Raw genomic sequence first — 12925 nt, forward strand, 5'->3', positions numbered from 1 at the left:
CCACTGAAATTTCTACAAATTCAGATTAACCAAACAGTTAATTTTGTGAATTATGACACCATAGATTTGAAATCTCTAGATATTTAAAACATGCACTTAATGCTTTTTACATCCTTTATAACTATTAATAATTTTTACACTTAAAAGTTCTTTAGTCCCGTGGATGTTTGATTAAAATGACAAGAAGAAGTTACTAGTATAACTAAGCTATTTTATAAGTTTAGGACCAATCCGATATTAGAAGCAATTATTGATTAAGACTCTAAGAAGCAAATAATAACCTATACTTAACGAGCTTGGCGATGTTAGGTGACTCTGTAGGATCCACATTAGATATGCACCAATAAGACCTCATTTCATTTCATTTCTCATCACACCCAAATGCTTGAAACTGTACTGTAGTGAACGAAAACCATCCCTGCATTATACTGGGAAGCACAAAGGCCACCCTGCAGAAATACGAGCCTAAAGGAATAAAGCCTGTGTTTCCTACACCCCTCCATCACACATTTAAGAAGAATTCAACCTCTAAGCATTGACAAGGTAAACCCCACCCTCTCAGGAAACACCCTACTCGCAATCCTGACTCCATCTCGGCAAGTATGCGACCTCTCACATTATATCTAACCGCAAGAGGATTCATGGTGACAAGAAGATTACAACCATGTCAAATACAAGAAAAACAGAAGAGTGCCTGAGGGATATTCAACTCCAACTGAGCTTTTGACCATTGTTAAACCACAGCAAGCTCCACAGAAATGGAACTGCGGGGAGAACGGGACTGGTCATCATATCAATAACAATGATATTCTTCCTCTTAACTCCTTTATATAAATTCTAATACTCCTGTTACTCTTGGCAAGCACCCCAAGCAAAGCTCCTACAGGACTCCTGTTTTGCCTCATCTACCCATGTAGCAGGATCTTATTTCTACTGCTGCCCACTGCCATATCAGTCTAGACTTTCTGGTCTTACAGGCTCATGACCTTGGTATTTCCCAGTATTAATTCAAAATGTCATAAACATGGCATCTTCTTGAAGCAGATAGCCTTTGAGGAATACAATTGAAGAATAGTAAATTTGCTCTTACTGTTTCTTTTATTTTCCTTTTCTTCCATTAGCATTTCAATTCATTGCAGTCTTGCAGAGGTCTTAAGCTAATTCAATACCCTGAGTGGAGGGGTGAACAAGATTACAAACAGAGAGCCAACACAGAAAACAAAGTGAATTGTGTCCACAATCCAGGATGACCCAGAGGTTAACGCACATGCAATTAAATCGTCCAGCAAACCCAACCACAGATATGTTAATCTTCATCTGCATCTGCAGAAACAAGATTTGACAAATGAGTTAAAAGGAATACTCCACGGATTTAATGTGATATCCCTATCATCCAATAAATGAAATTCCCAATAGCTGGCAGTGAGCCCCAGTTGTGTGCCAAAGCACTCTCCAGTTACGGTTCATGATGAGGAAAGAATGTGATCAAATTGCAACTACTAGAACAGGCAAGAATAATTTGAACTACCAAAACCAGTGTGCATAAATGATTATTTCAGTTGATTACTAAAAGGAAAACAGTCATCAAACAATATGCTTAGTACCACATCCTCCTCCACCCTCCTCTCACCCACCTCTCCTCTTAACAACCAACCCCCCACCCGAAAAGAAAAAAAATGAAGAAAAGAACATGTCTAATGTAGACAAAACAGGGATCTACCAGTGTCCATTTGATTGAAGCAAAGGAAAAGAGGTAGAAGAGATAAGCAACGAAGGCAACAACCTCAATATGCTAAATCCATTAAATTCCACTCATCAAATTATGGGTTACAGTGTGGAATTATAAATCTTATTTAAAGACTTCTGAATAAAGAACAAAAAAAAACACACTGACAAGGGACTCTCCTATAAGCAAGCTAGAAAGGGGAGTATTCAATTGGATTATAGCTCTAATACAGAAAGAAAAAGAGCTCGAACTTGGGGATTATATGCAAATAAATAATATAAGAGAAATATCTAAGATTAATCCACAACTTTTGGCAGAGAAATTCTGAAATTCAGGAACTCTATGGCGCAAGAAAATTCCAAAATATGGGCTTTTACCTTCACAGAGCTATCACTATAACACTTAAACAACAGACTTACAACTCAACTCATGGTTATCCCAACCAAATGGGATCAACCACGCGGATTTTTCCTTCTAATAAGCACTATTCAAAGCAGTACTTTGTTTCTAGTCCTATTAACACATGCATGCTGTTCCTCTCCACGTTTGTCAGCGTCTAGGCAACCCAACTCCAGCGAAACTGATAACAACCCGCTAATCCAACTGCTGAAATACGAATTACAACAAGAAATAAGGATAACACTAGTTACGATGGTGCTTGTCACCCTAATGTGAACATAGGGACCCCCATCTGAAACCCTAAGTGGGGCCCCTAGGATGGATCCAAAAAGCCTTCACAGGCTGGCCAAACTATGGGGGGTATTTTGGGTATTTTAGCCCTTAATTACTCCTAAAATTAAATTAGGATTTTGTTGAGTCAGTTTGAGCCTAATTTGGATTTGTTTTTGAGTCTTCTATTGTAGGTTGAAGTTGTGTTTGAAGGAGTCCAATCTGATGTTAAGTTTGTTGCTTTAGTCTTAAGTTATCTAATTAACATGTGCTTAAATAGATAATTTAAAGTATGTCAGCAAAATTCCAATCTAAGGGCAGGAATTTTGTAGTAATTTAATTCATTTTTCTTAAGTGTCGTAATTGGATCTCATCAGTTAAGGAGATTCCAGTCTGAGTCAGAGTCTTATATTCAAGCTATAAATATTCATGTAAGTTACTTTTTAGTTTTGACAAATTAAAAATTTGTTTGACCAATTGCCCGAGTTTTGGCAGGGTTCCTAAGTGGGGAACCTTGGGGTTGTCTTTGTGAGAGATCTCAAGTTGCTTTTCAGCATTCAAGCAATCTACACGCAAGTTTGAAGAGTGATTCATCAAGGTCAGCAAGCTTTCCTCAAGTTTCCAGCCCCAGCCCCCTTCTTCTGTCCACAAGCCTCCCTTCCCCTTCCCCCTCCCCTGCCTTGCGCACTCTTCCCAGCCCCTTGTCTGACCTAGTCCACCACCCCCAACCCATCACAACTCCCTACAGCCCCTTCCTCAAGCCCTATAGATTATAGAACCTCCCCCTTCTTTCTTCTTCCCTGTGGCACCAGATCCTAACCCATTTAGGATTCCCTGTCTCCAGCCCCTTCTCCATTCCTTTTCTCTTGCAATAGGATCGCATATACCCTAGGAGTAAAACCCACCATTAATTCCCCCATTACAGCCCTATTTTCTGGAGTTTAGAATTTCCTTCACTTCATCTTCTTCAGTGATTTGCAGAATTTCTTTAAATTTCATAAAAACCCTAATTGTTTAAAACCTTAGTCTCTCCTTCTCTGAACCTACTTCTGACTTGTGGATCAGCTACATACTCATGCGTGGTCTGCAGGACAGCAAGTTTAGCCCACTCCCAAACCTAGCCATTTGCCCTAGATTTCAAAACTCAAGTCTGAAATTCAGTCACTGTTAGAAGTCAGTTAGAATCTCATTCTACACAGGCCTGATTGCTTTGAAACCCAAACAAACCCCTCTACCTATTGCTGGAAATTCCTGGGCAGCAACATTCTAGGGAAATTACAGTTTTGCCCCTAACTCTAAATCCATGGTTTACATCACACCCCTCCACAGAAACATGCTGCCCCTCAGCCCCCCAAATACTCACATAAAACATTCAATGCATTTCCTCACATCTTCCCCCCTTTTATAATCCACAACCAACAGTTGGTTCCCTCTCTCCTCCATGTGATGTCCTCCTAGGGTCCTAACTCCTAACACAGCCCAATCAAGTTTTCAGAAAGGCTGTTTCCAGGACTTGAATTAGCGACCAAGCAATCAGCAAGTGAGCACTTAACCAACTCGCTAAGCACAACGATGATTCTTTTTTTCGTTTTTTTCTTTTTTGGGGCCACACCACCTCAAATGGGTTTTTTTTGTACCTCATCATGTATCAAAGTTACACCCAGATCTGCTCTAATATGACCAATTCTCACTTTTTGCTTCCTAGCTTTGCCACATCCATCTCATCACCCTCAATTCTACTAACCTGAGATTATCTACATCAAAGATTACTTCACCAAGTAGGATTTTCCATAATTGTGAACCTCAAAGAATTCCAAAAAACAACCTCATCACAACCAGTATTGGGTATCTGATCTACATCGACCAACCTTGTACTGCTCTTTGACCATTCTTTAACTTATCAACTCTCCTCAATTGACATCGTCCAGCTTTAGGGTTGTCCAACCCCCCACCCCCAAATATAAAAATAAAAAAGAGCAAAAACGAAAGAAAAGCATTGCAGAAAAGCCAGCCTCTATCTACCAGTGAAATAACCACCTTAGTTATGGCTTCTACCTTGTGATCATATAAAACCAATCTCCAGCCAACAGCTTGCTAACACAACCTACATCCTTTGCTTTCTTCCTCCCTTATTCCGCCCTTCAAAGCAAAATTGTATTTGACACAAGCATTCAGCAAGTAAGCACTTAACAAACATGCCAAGCACAACCTTCATTTTTAGTTCCTTCTTGCATATTGAAAAATCGAAAGGCTCTTCGTGCACATGGCCAAACCACATCAAATGGCTTTCTTGTACCTCATCATGTATCAAAGCTACACTTAAATCTGCTCTAACATGATCGTTCGTTATTTTATTGTTACTGATTTTGCCACATTCATCTCATCACCCTCATCTCTATACACTGAGTTTATCTACATCAATGATTACTTCACTAAGTAGGATTTTCCATAATTGTGAACCTCAAAAGAATCCAGAAAACAACTTCATCTCAACCAGTGTTGGGTATTGACCTACATAACCCAAACTTGTACTACTCTTTGAGCATTCTTAATCTCATTAATTCTCCTCCCAAAAAAAAATAAAAAATAATAATAATAATGCAGAAAGCTATCCTTTGTGATCATATAAAACCAATCTACAGCAAACAGCTTGCTAAAGTAACCTAAACCTTTTCTTTCTTCCTTATTCCGCCCTTCAAAGCAAAATTGTGTTTGACACAAGCACGTCAACTCTACACTGAAATAACAAAAAAGATTCCAAAAAGTCCCTACTGGAGCTATGAATTCACATAGTTTGACTAGGTAAGTCCAACAACAATAACTGACTCATTCAATTAAAAACTTAAAAGCTACAGTATACATCAATAAGATCTAAGGGGTATTACTGAGCATAACAGTAATGCAATGATAATTCGTCACCAGTGAGATCTGAAACCAGTAGGTATTATTTTAGAGTTGAAGATCTCTGCAAAGAGTGCTTAAGACATAGCTGTCATATTCACACTGATTGAGTAATCCTTTTTTTTGTCCAATACTGATTGAGTAATCCTACTAGGTAAACTACAATTCAAAGACTACAGACCCAATGGATGGAATTGAGGCTCTAAAAAGAAATCAATCTAATAGCTGATAGAACAGTAACAGAGTACAGAAACAGAACCAAATTTCTGAAAATTGTATGAATCCTATTGTAGTAGGATTTCAGAGTTTTGAAAGCTTAGATTTTGAAACCATCACAAGACTCAAAACTAAGAGTAGTAGAAAAGAAGACTGGAATCATATTAAAGACATCAATTTTAGAACAAATGATTGGGAGAAATCTGACTTAAAAGTAGAAACTAGTATTTGATGTGAGACATAGGATTTTGTTCTTGAAAGTGATTCAGAAATAGAAAACAAAGAAAGAAAAGATAACGATGATGAATCACCACCAATAACCAACTTTGGAGTCACTATCATGGATCTATTGTATCCCCACAGTAGGAAGCATTTTAAATAACCACAGAACTGAAGGAAACTGGTGGAGAGTGGGATAAGGGGAAATTTTGCAGGAAAATGAAGAAGAAACGACAGGATCATACTCTGAGTTATAGTTGTCAAGGTGAGGTTAGGCAATAAAAGACAACAAAACCAAGGCATCACCTGGGTGACAAGGAGACACCAGGTGGCCTTGACCCCAAAAAGGGCCAGGGAGCCTAGAGCCTTGACAACTATGCTCTGAGTTATCCAATAAATTTCTGGTCAATTCATTCTCTTCATTGTTGGGTTAAACAAAAGTATTTAAAGAAAGAAATAACTAGAGACTATGAAACTGAAATAACTTGCAACTTTAATTCTATTTAATTCCTACAATTTCAAATAGAATACTTAAGCAAATAGCCTACTAAATCATTAGTACCAAAGCTTATGATGTTAATCTGACCAGCAAATAGATACTACGTCAGAAACAAGCCAAATTACTTAAATTAGTGTAAAAGACAATATAGCCCCTTACAGACATATATGAATGACTTGAAAGTAAGCTTGAACTCAGAAAGAGTAAATCCTACATTGAAGTGAACGGATGTAGTAAAATCAGTATTCCTAGTACTTTCTACCCACATTTTAGGCTAATTAAAGTCGCTAACCCATTTGACCAGAGGCCAACCATGTAAAGAACCCAACTGAAAGCCCATTCCAACTAAAATAGGCACACATCTGTGATTTCTCTGCAATAAGTAGCTGATACATTTTTCGTGTCTGGATTCTAGAAGGTGACCCAAAAATGCCTTTGCCAAAGTAGCTCTATTCAAAGCCAAATAATGAGCTGTAAACTCGAAAGTTCATCCCATGGTTGGTGCGTCGGAGAAACGGTGTTTGTGCAAGGGAAAGCAAAACTATATCTAGTATTTGAAATCGGGGATTCGAAAGCATTACAGGATTCCTAAAAGCTTTAGAGAACAATGGATGGACCGATTCAGTTATAGGATTCAATACCACAAGTCAAACACCAAACTTGTGTGGTTAATTTGAATTCGCAGAAGAACAGACAGGTTTGAAACCACATCAATCGAAAAAAAGAACGCGGAGGCGGAGAAAAGAAAGAAAAAGGAAGAATCGAGACGGACCAAGATAACGGCGCTCGTTGGCAGCTTTGGCCTTTTCAAGCATCTTGTCAAGATCCTCCTGAAGCTTGACATCCCATTTGGCGAGCTGGTTCGCAAAGACTACGCCGAGGCCCATCCCTAAAACGTGCTCCCATGGATCTGAAACCAAATTCAGTGACGCAAACAACAACATAAGAAACCGGAAACAAGAATTCGAATCGATTAAGATAGGGGATTTTCCTTTCGAAAAATCTTAATGACTTACGCCTCATCAGAGGAAGTTTACGGAGGCCGTTAGAGTACACCTGGGTGCCGAACCCCATGAGAGCTCCGATCAGTGTTGCGCTCGCCGGCATTTCTCCTTGGTAAGTTTTGCTCTCTCTCTCTCTATCACGGAGGGCTTGGCGTCGTCAAGCACAAGTGTAGTTACCCAAAATTGCGCTAATGTTGCGCATTAATGTACACTACGGTGTAGCCTAAGGGCTAGATCAAAACTTATGGTAAACAACATCTCGACCACTCGTTTTTCGTTAGTGATTTTTCTAAGACCACCCGCCCAAACTCCTCTACGTGAAGCACCCTTCCTTCTAGACCAACACCTCCCCCTCTCTCACCGTCATGTCCTCCACACTCACCCTTATTCTCCTAACAAACCCTCTTCCCTCCCCTCACCTCACTATCCAACTTCCCTCCCTCGTCTCCTCTATTCTCAACTGCGGCCGAAATCACACACTTTGGTCTCTCCCTTTATTCGGCCATTATCTCTTCTTCTCCATCATCCCCTCCCCATGACTAGTGGAATTATTTGGATTGTTCACGACCTTAATTCTTTGGGTCAAGCAAGTGGAAATCTAGGACCATACTAATTCCTCTAAACTCTCCTTTTATGAACTCCTAGAGACTCATCACGGTGGAAAATACGATTTATGTTGCTTCTTGCATTACCCCAAGTAGCGTTTAGTCACCAATTACAATTATGCCATGAATAACCAAATTTGGTTCCTTTCAAACCCTTCATCTCTCTCCATCTCCAACTTGGGATCCTCCTCTCACCATCTTCATCTCGAAATCACTACATTTCCTTCCCCCCCCCCCCCTTCCTTCACCATAGTTTTTTGCCATAACCAAACTCTGGGGCCATCTCACTTGTCTCTTTTCTAATTCCCACTCCACTTTTTGGATATTGGTGGTAACTTTAATGTTCTTGCTCAACATGGGAGAAAACTAAGGGCAACCACCTTGATTCCCATGTAGCGAATGCCTTCAATGATTGTCTTGAGCCATTGAGGTGGACGACTTTAGTGGACAAGTTCCCTCCTCATTTGGCAAAACCAGCTGTGGGATCCTCACATATTGCTAACAAGCTCAATCGGTTCATGATTAATGAGACATGGCTCTCTTTCCCCTTTCCCCCACTCCCACCCCTCCTTCCCCTTCCCTATCATTTTCGATCATAGGCCTTTTTGTAACCTTTCCACCCTTCTTACATCTCTTTTGGTCCCATACCTTTTAAATTATGTGACATGTGAACCTCTCACCCCAATTCCTATCTGTGGTCTCCACCTCACCTCACCATCACCTCCCTCCAGATCTTCTTACCTTTGCCAACAATCTTCACTAAGTCAAATCCACTTTAAAAAGCTTGGAAGGCCTTGTCCTTTAGTAATGTCTTGGATTGGGTTCCCATATGTCGCTTTGATATCTCCCGAGTTCGATTCCACCTTCAATTAGACCCCTCCAACCCTCCCTTGCTATGGAAGAGAAAAGACTTGCTGCAAAGCTAATCTTTGCCATCTCTTTTGAGGTGACTTGTCTCTGTCAAAAATCCTGCATCACTTGGCTTAAGCTTGGAGACTCCAACTCTTCCTTTAACCTCTCCCTCAAGGGCACAATACCTCCACCTCTATCACCCTTGTGCTTCGAGGTGATGATTCCTCCACCTCTTCTGTTTGAGGCATAAAAGAATAAGTTGTTTCCCACTTCCAATCCTTATTCTCCCCCCCCCCCCCCAAGATCTTGGCCCTCCTTGTGCTCTATTCACTCATATGAGAAGACCAATTGATGAGATTCATTCCCACAAGCAAAATAAAGCCCTTAGCCTAGATGGTTTCAGCATAGACTTTTTGTTCATTTGCTGGAACATATTTTGGTCATTGTCCGACCCATCCTAGCACTATTTTGTTCACCTTTGTGGTTGTGTTCTAAAGCATCTAAATCAACAAATTTAGCACCCATCTCATCCAAAATAGTTTTGTGTTGGAGGAGTATATAGTATGATTCCTAGTTGGTGAAGGGCAGCACTCCAATTAACTCACTTGTACTTAAAATCATTGATAGAGCTGACAAGTTTTTCAGTGAATAGATAATTAGGAACTAGAAAATAGACATGAAGCAAAACAAAGTAATATTGTAACTATGCTCTAGAAAAAAACTAGCTAGAAATACATAATAGAACAGGTGTTAGAGATACATACAGAGAGGAAGGTGCCACGACAATCCTCAGGTATGGAGACGACGAAAAGGAGAATTCCAAATTCAATATCCATAGTGTGAGATGGTGAATCGTTGCTACAACCATCACACCGATGATGTTTAGGATGAAAACTCTAAACTAGAAATGAAGATGGATTTCTTCCGTTTTAAATAATAAAATTGTATTTGAGGCTAAGGTCGAGATTTGAAGTATCCCATGATACGATATGTTATCAATATAGTTGATATGTATCTATATTGAGTACCATTGACACAATACTTATTCGTCTCTCTATTAGATTGGACTAAAATACTTGACTAGTGTGATACAATGCTCGATTTAAGATGATACGTCTCTTAAAATCACCTGACTGATTCAATACCTTAAACCTCAAAAAAAAAAAAAAAAAAGTTGAGGTTTTCGGCCTCTGATTTACCCTTGGACTCTTGGTGGCTTTACTCTTTTTGATATCTATTTAAGATGTAATAATAGCAAATTTCTCTTTATTTGGGGTTTTGTTTAGAATAATAACGACGTTTTAGACTTTTAGGGGATTTTTATCCGCTCCTGTTTCAACTTCCTCAAGTTGCATCCAGTCCACCATTGGATGATTGACAACTGTCTTATTCTTATCCTAAGGTCAATATTCTCCCATCCTTAACCATAATCCTTTTAACCTATTTTCCATCTTCAGCTCTGGCAGCGGCGGTAGCACCTGCTATTAGCAAACTGTTTTCACAACTTTTCTCACTCCCCTTCATCCAAGATCCCATCTTTGCCACAATGACCCAAGTCTCCATTTATGAGGAAATTTTCTTCGGTTTCCAAAACCCATTTCCTACCACTTTCTAAACCAAATTTCCATTCTTAAACTTTTTCAACATTGAAGGCACGATTCAATCTCTTTTGAAGGGACTACAAGTTCCCGCGACAGAAAGTTCGACGGAGAGATTTAATTGAAAACTTAATTGGAACCTAACGTGGAAAATTAAGGGAACAGATGAGAAGGAAGAAATTCCGATCTGAGAAAGAAACCCAAAATTGTTTTCCTTTTTGTTAGAAAAATGTAATCGGAACAGGAGATAAATTACTTTAGGATTTCGCCATTACAGTTACTTGGATGAAATTGCAGAGATGGTAGCGCTTGATGGCTGCTTCATCACTGAGGTTTCTTAGTAGGAATTTGGTAAATCCAGACTCGGATTTATCCCTCTGAGTTTTCACTTTCCTATTCAGCGATTTGGAATCAACTCCTTCTATTCTTTGTCGTTCCATTTTTATTCTATCTACCCAAAATGCAAGAAGAAGAAGAGTACCATCACACTGGAGATGGCAGGCGGTGGTCGGTTGGTGTTAGGCTGGTTGTGCCAGAGTCAAAGAGGGATATTACAATGCAGGATAGACGAGAGTTGTTTGAGGAGAGGAGTGGTTAAAGGTTTGAGAGGAAAAATTATGGTTAAGGATGAGAGAATACTAACCTTATGATAAGAATAAGACAGTTGTCAATCATCCAATGGTGGACTGGATGCAACTGGAGGAAGTTGAAACAGGAATGGATAAAAATCCACATTTTAGGGGGTGTTTGATGGTGAGATTTAGAGTCGAAATGAATCAATTTATCAAAAGCAATTTAGTTTTTTTATTTTTTTTATTTTTTTAAATTTTTTATTTTAATGAAAGCGAAAACACGTTTTCTGAGAAGTGAGAAGTGAATTACCAAACGCCGCCAAAAAGTCCAAAACATTGTTATTATTGCATCTGAAATGGATAGCAACCAAAAGAGTAAAGCGCACCCAGGCGGCCGAAAACCTCAACCTCAACTTCAGCCTCAAAGACGGTTTTATTGTTTGGAATGGAAGAAATCATTTTCCCTCTCTTGTTTCTGGTTTGGAGTTTTTAATCCAAATTCCATTGCTGCAACGGTTGTAGCAACGATTCTCCATCCAACGGTATGCATTATTGAATTTGGATTGCCGCGGCACCTTCCTCTCTCAAGGTATCAGCAACGCCTGTTTCGCTATGGCAACGATGCTAATTTACTTTGCTTCAAATCTATTTTCTAGTTCCTGATTATCTGTTCGCTGAAATTTTTATTTGTTCTGCTGCATTTGAATTGTTGGTATGCTAGTTCTGTCATTGCTACCTGCTGTTTTAGCGGCACTTGTAGAAAAGATCATCCATTCACGATATCAGACAATATCGACTTCTCTTGCTTCAAATTATCCTTGAATAGTCCATTGTTTTGGTGAACCTGGTTCTGGCCATTCACTTCAACTTCTTTCGTTAGGAGCAAAATTTGCAATATTATTACGGATTTCAAAGTTCAAATAAGCCCAATCTAGATAAACTTGCGTTGACTATTAGGTGGACGGGAATGGGAAACTTAAATCCTCCACTTGTTCATTAGATTCAACCCTTCTGCAGCATAGACTCACTCTTCTCAAGGGGGCTGGAAAATTACTCTTTACTAAATCCAGGTCAAAATCAACAAATCGATTGGCAAAAATGGTGAACTTCAAAGCTTTTAAAACTGAAAATATGTAAATTTTTTTAACTCGAGTATACAAATAGAGGAATAGGAGGGGAAGCATTGGATCATCACTAGCAAATATTAGAGCCAGTCCAACCAGCTAATGACAAATGGTAGGATAGTATTGGGCAGCATCCACAACCATGCTTAAACAGAAGCATGCAAAAGATACACCACGTGGCAGGGAATGAATGGAGAGAGTGTTGGAGTTTGTTAGGATTGTGGTACATAAAAAAAGGAATGTGAAAAGTGTGAGGGGTAAAAGAGAATTGAGTGGAAAGCAAGTTGAGCTTGCTGGGATAGAGCAGAGTTTCTCTGGTAGAATTTCCAAGGTGTTTTCTTGTAATATTCAGTTTTGGTAGGCAACAATAGTTTTACTATTTCATGTTGATGTAAGCTTTGTTAATGGCAATCTCATTTTAATGGAATGATTCAAGCATAGCATTGCTGTTGTTGTTTTACCGAAAGTAAATTCTACAGATTAAGAAAAAGGGGTCCTATCAACTTGGTATCAGCGCGTGTCATCTAGGGGGTGGTTAGGAGCAAAATGGAATCAAGAGTTGAAGTTTTGGAATTGGGCATGAAAGAGCTACATAATTAGATGTCTGAAATAGACTACAAGTTAGACAGAGTCGAGCAAAGCCACTTACCGTTTGTGAGTGAATTGAGAACGTACCTAGCGAGAGTTAAGGCAGTAAAGGTGGAATCCAATTCACCGTAATTATAACGGGAAGAAGGGGGGAAAGCGTGCAGATTGCCGTTGGGGACAACCTCCAAGAAGGGTAGCGAGGACCAATAGCAATGAGCCATTGTGAATTCTTCCCAAGGTACCTCGAACTACCGATTTTTAATGGTGAGGACCCAAACAGGTGGGCAGCCAGGATAAAGCTTTACTTCGGGATACAAGGACTAAGAGGAGACGATAAGTTGTAGGCCGCACT

The 12925-nt window shown here is 39.5% G+C and overlaps 1 protein-coding gene across 1 annotated transcript; it reads right to left on the reverse strand.

The window, feature by feature from the left end:
• Positions 1–878: 878 nt before the first annotated feature.
• LOC149015401 (uncharacterized) lies at positions 879–7421 on the reverse strand. The gene is made up of 3 exons (XM_089154532.1): positions 7247–7421; positions 7003–7140; positions 879–1323 (listed from the first exon to the last, which is right to left on the reverse strand). The coding sequence occupies exons 1-3, from the start codon at positions 7335–7337 to the stop codon at positions 1307–1309; spliced, it is 246 nt and encodes an 81-aa protein (XP_089010658.1). The 5' UTR covers positions 7338–7421; the 3' UTR covers positions 879–1306.
• Between the last annotated feature and the right edge of the window lie 5504 nt (positions 7422–12925).

The sequence above is a fragment of the Hakea prostrata genome, chromosome 5 (genome assembly GCF_041222555.1).
Source record: "Hakea prostrata isolate BN-2017 chromosome 5, UWA_Hpros_2, whole genome shotgun sequence".
In the NCBI taxonomy this organism is placed as follows: Eukaryota; Viridiplantae; Streptophyta; class Magnoliopsida; order Proteales; family Proteaceae; genus Hakea; species Hakea prostrata.

Coding starts and splice junctions, on each gene's coding strand:
- LOC149015401 (XM_089154532.1), bottom strand. CDS start 7,337: ATGCCGGCGAGCGCAACACTGATCGGAGCTCTCATGGGGTTCGGCACC. Junction 7,141..7,246: donor TAAACTTCCTCTGATGAGGC/GTAAGTCATTAA, acceptor ATTTGGTTTCAG/ATCCATGGGAGCACGTTTTA.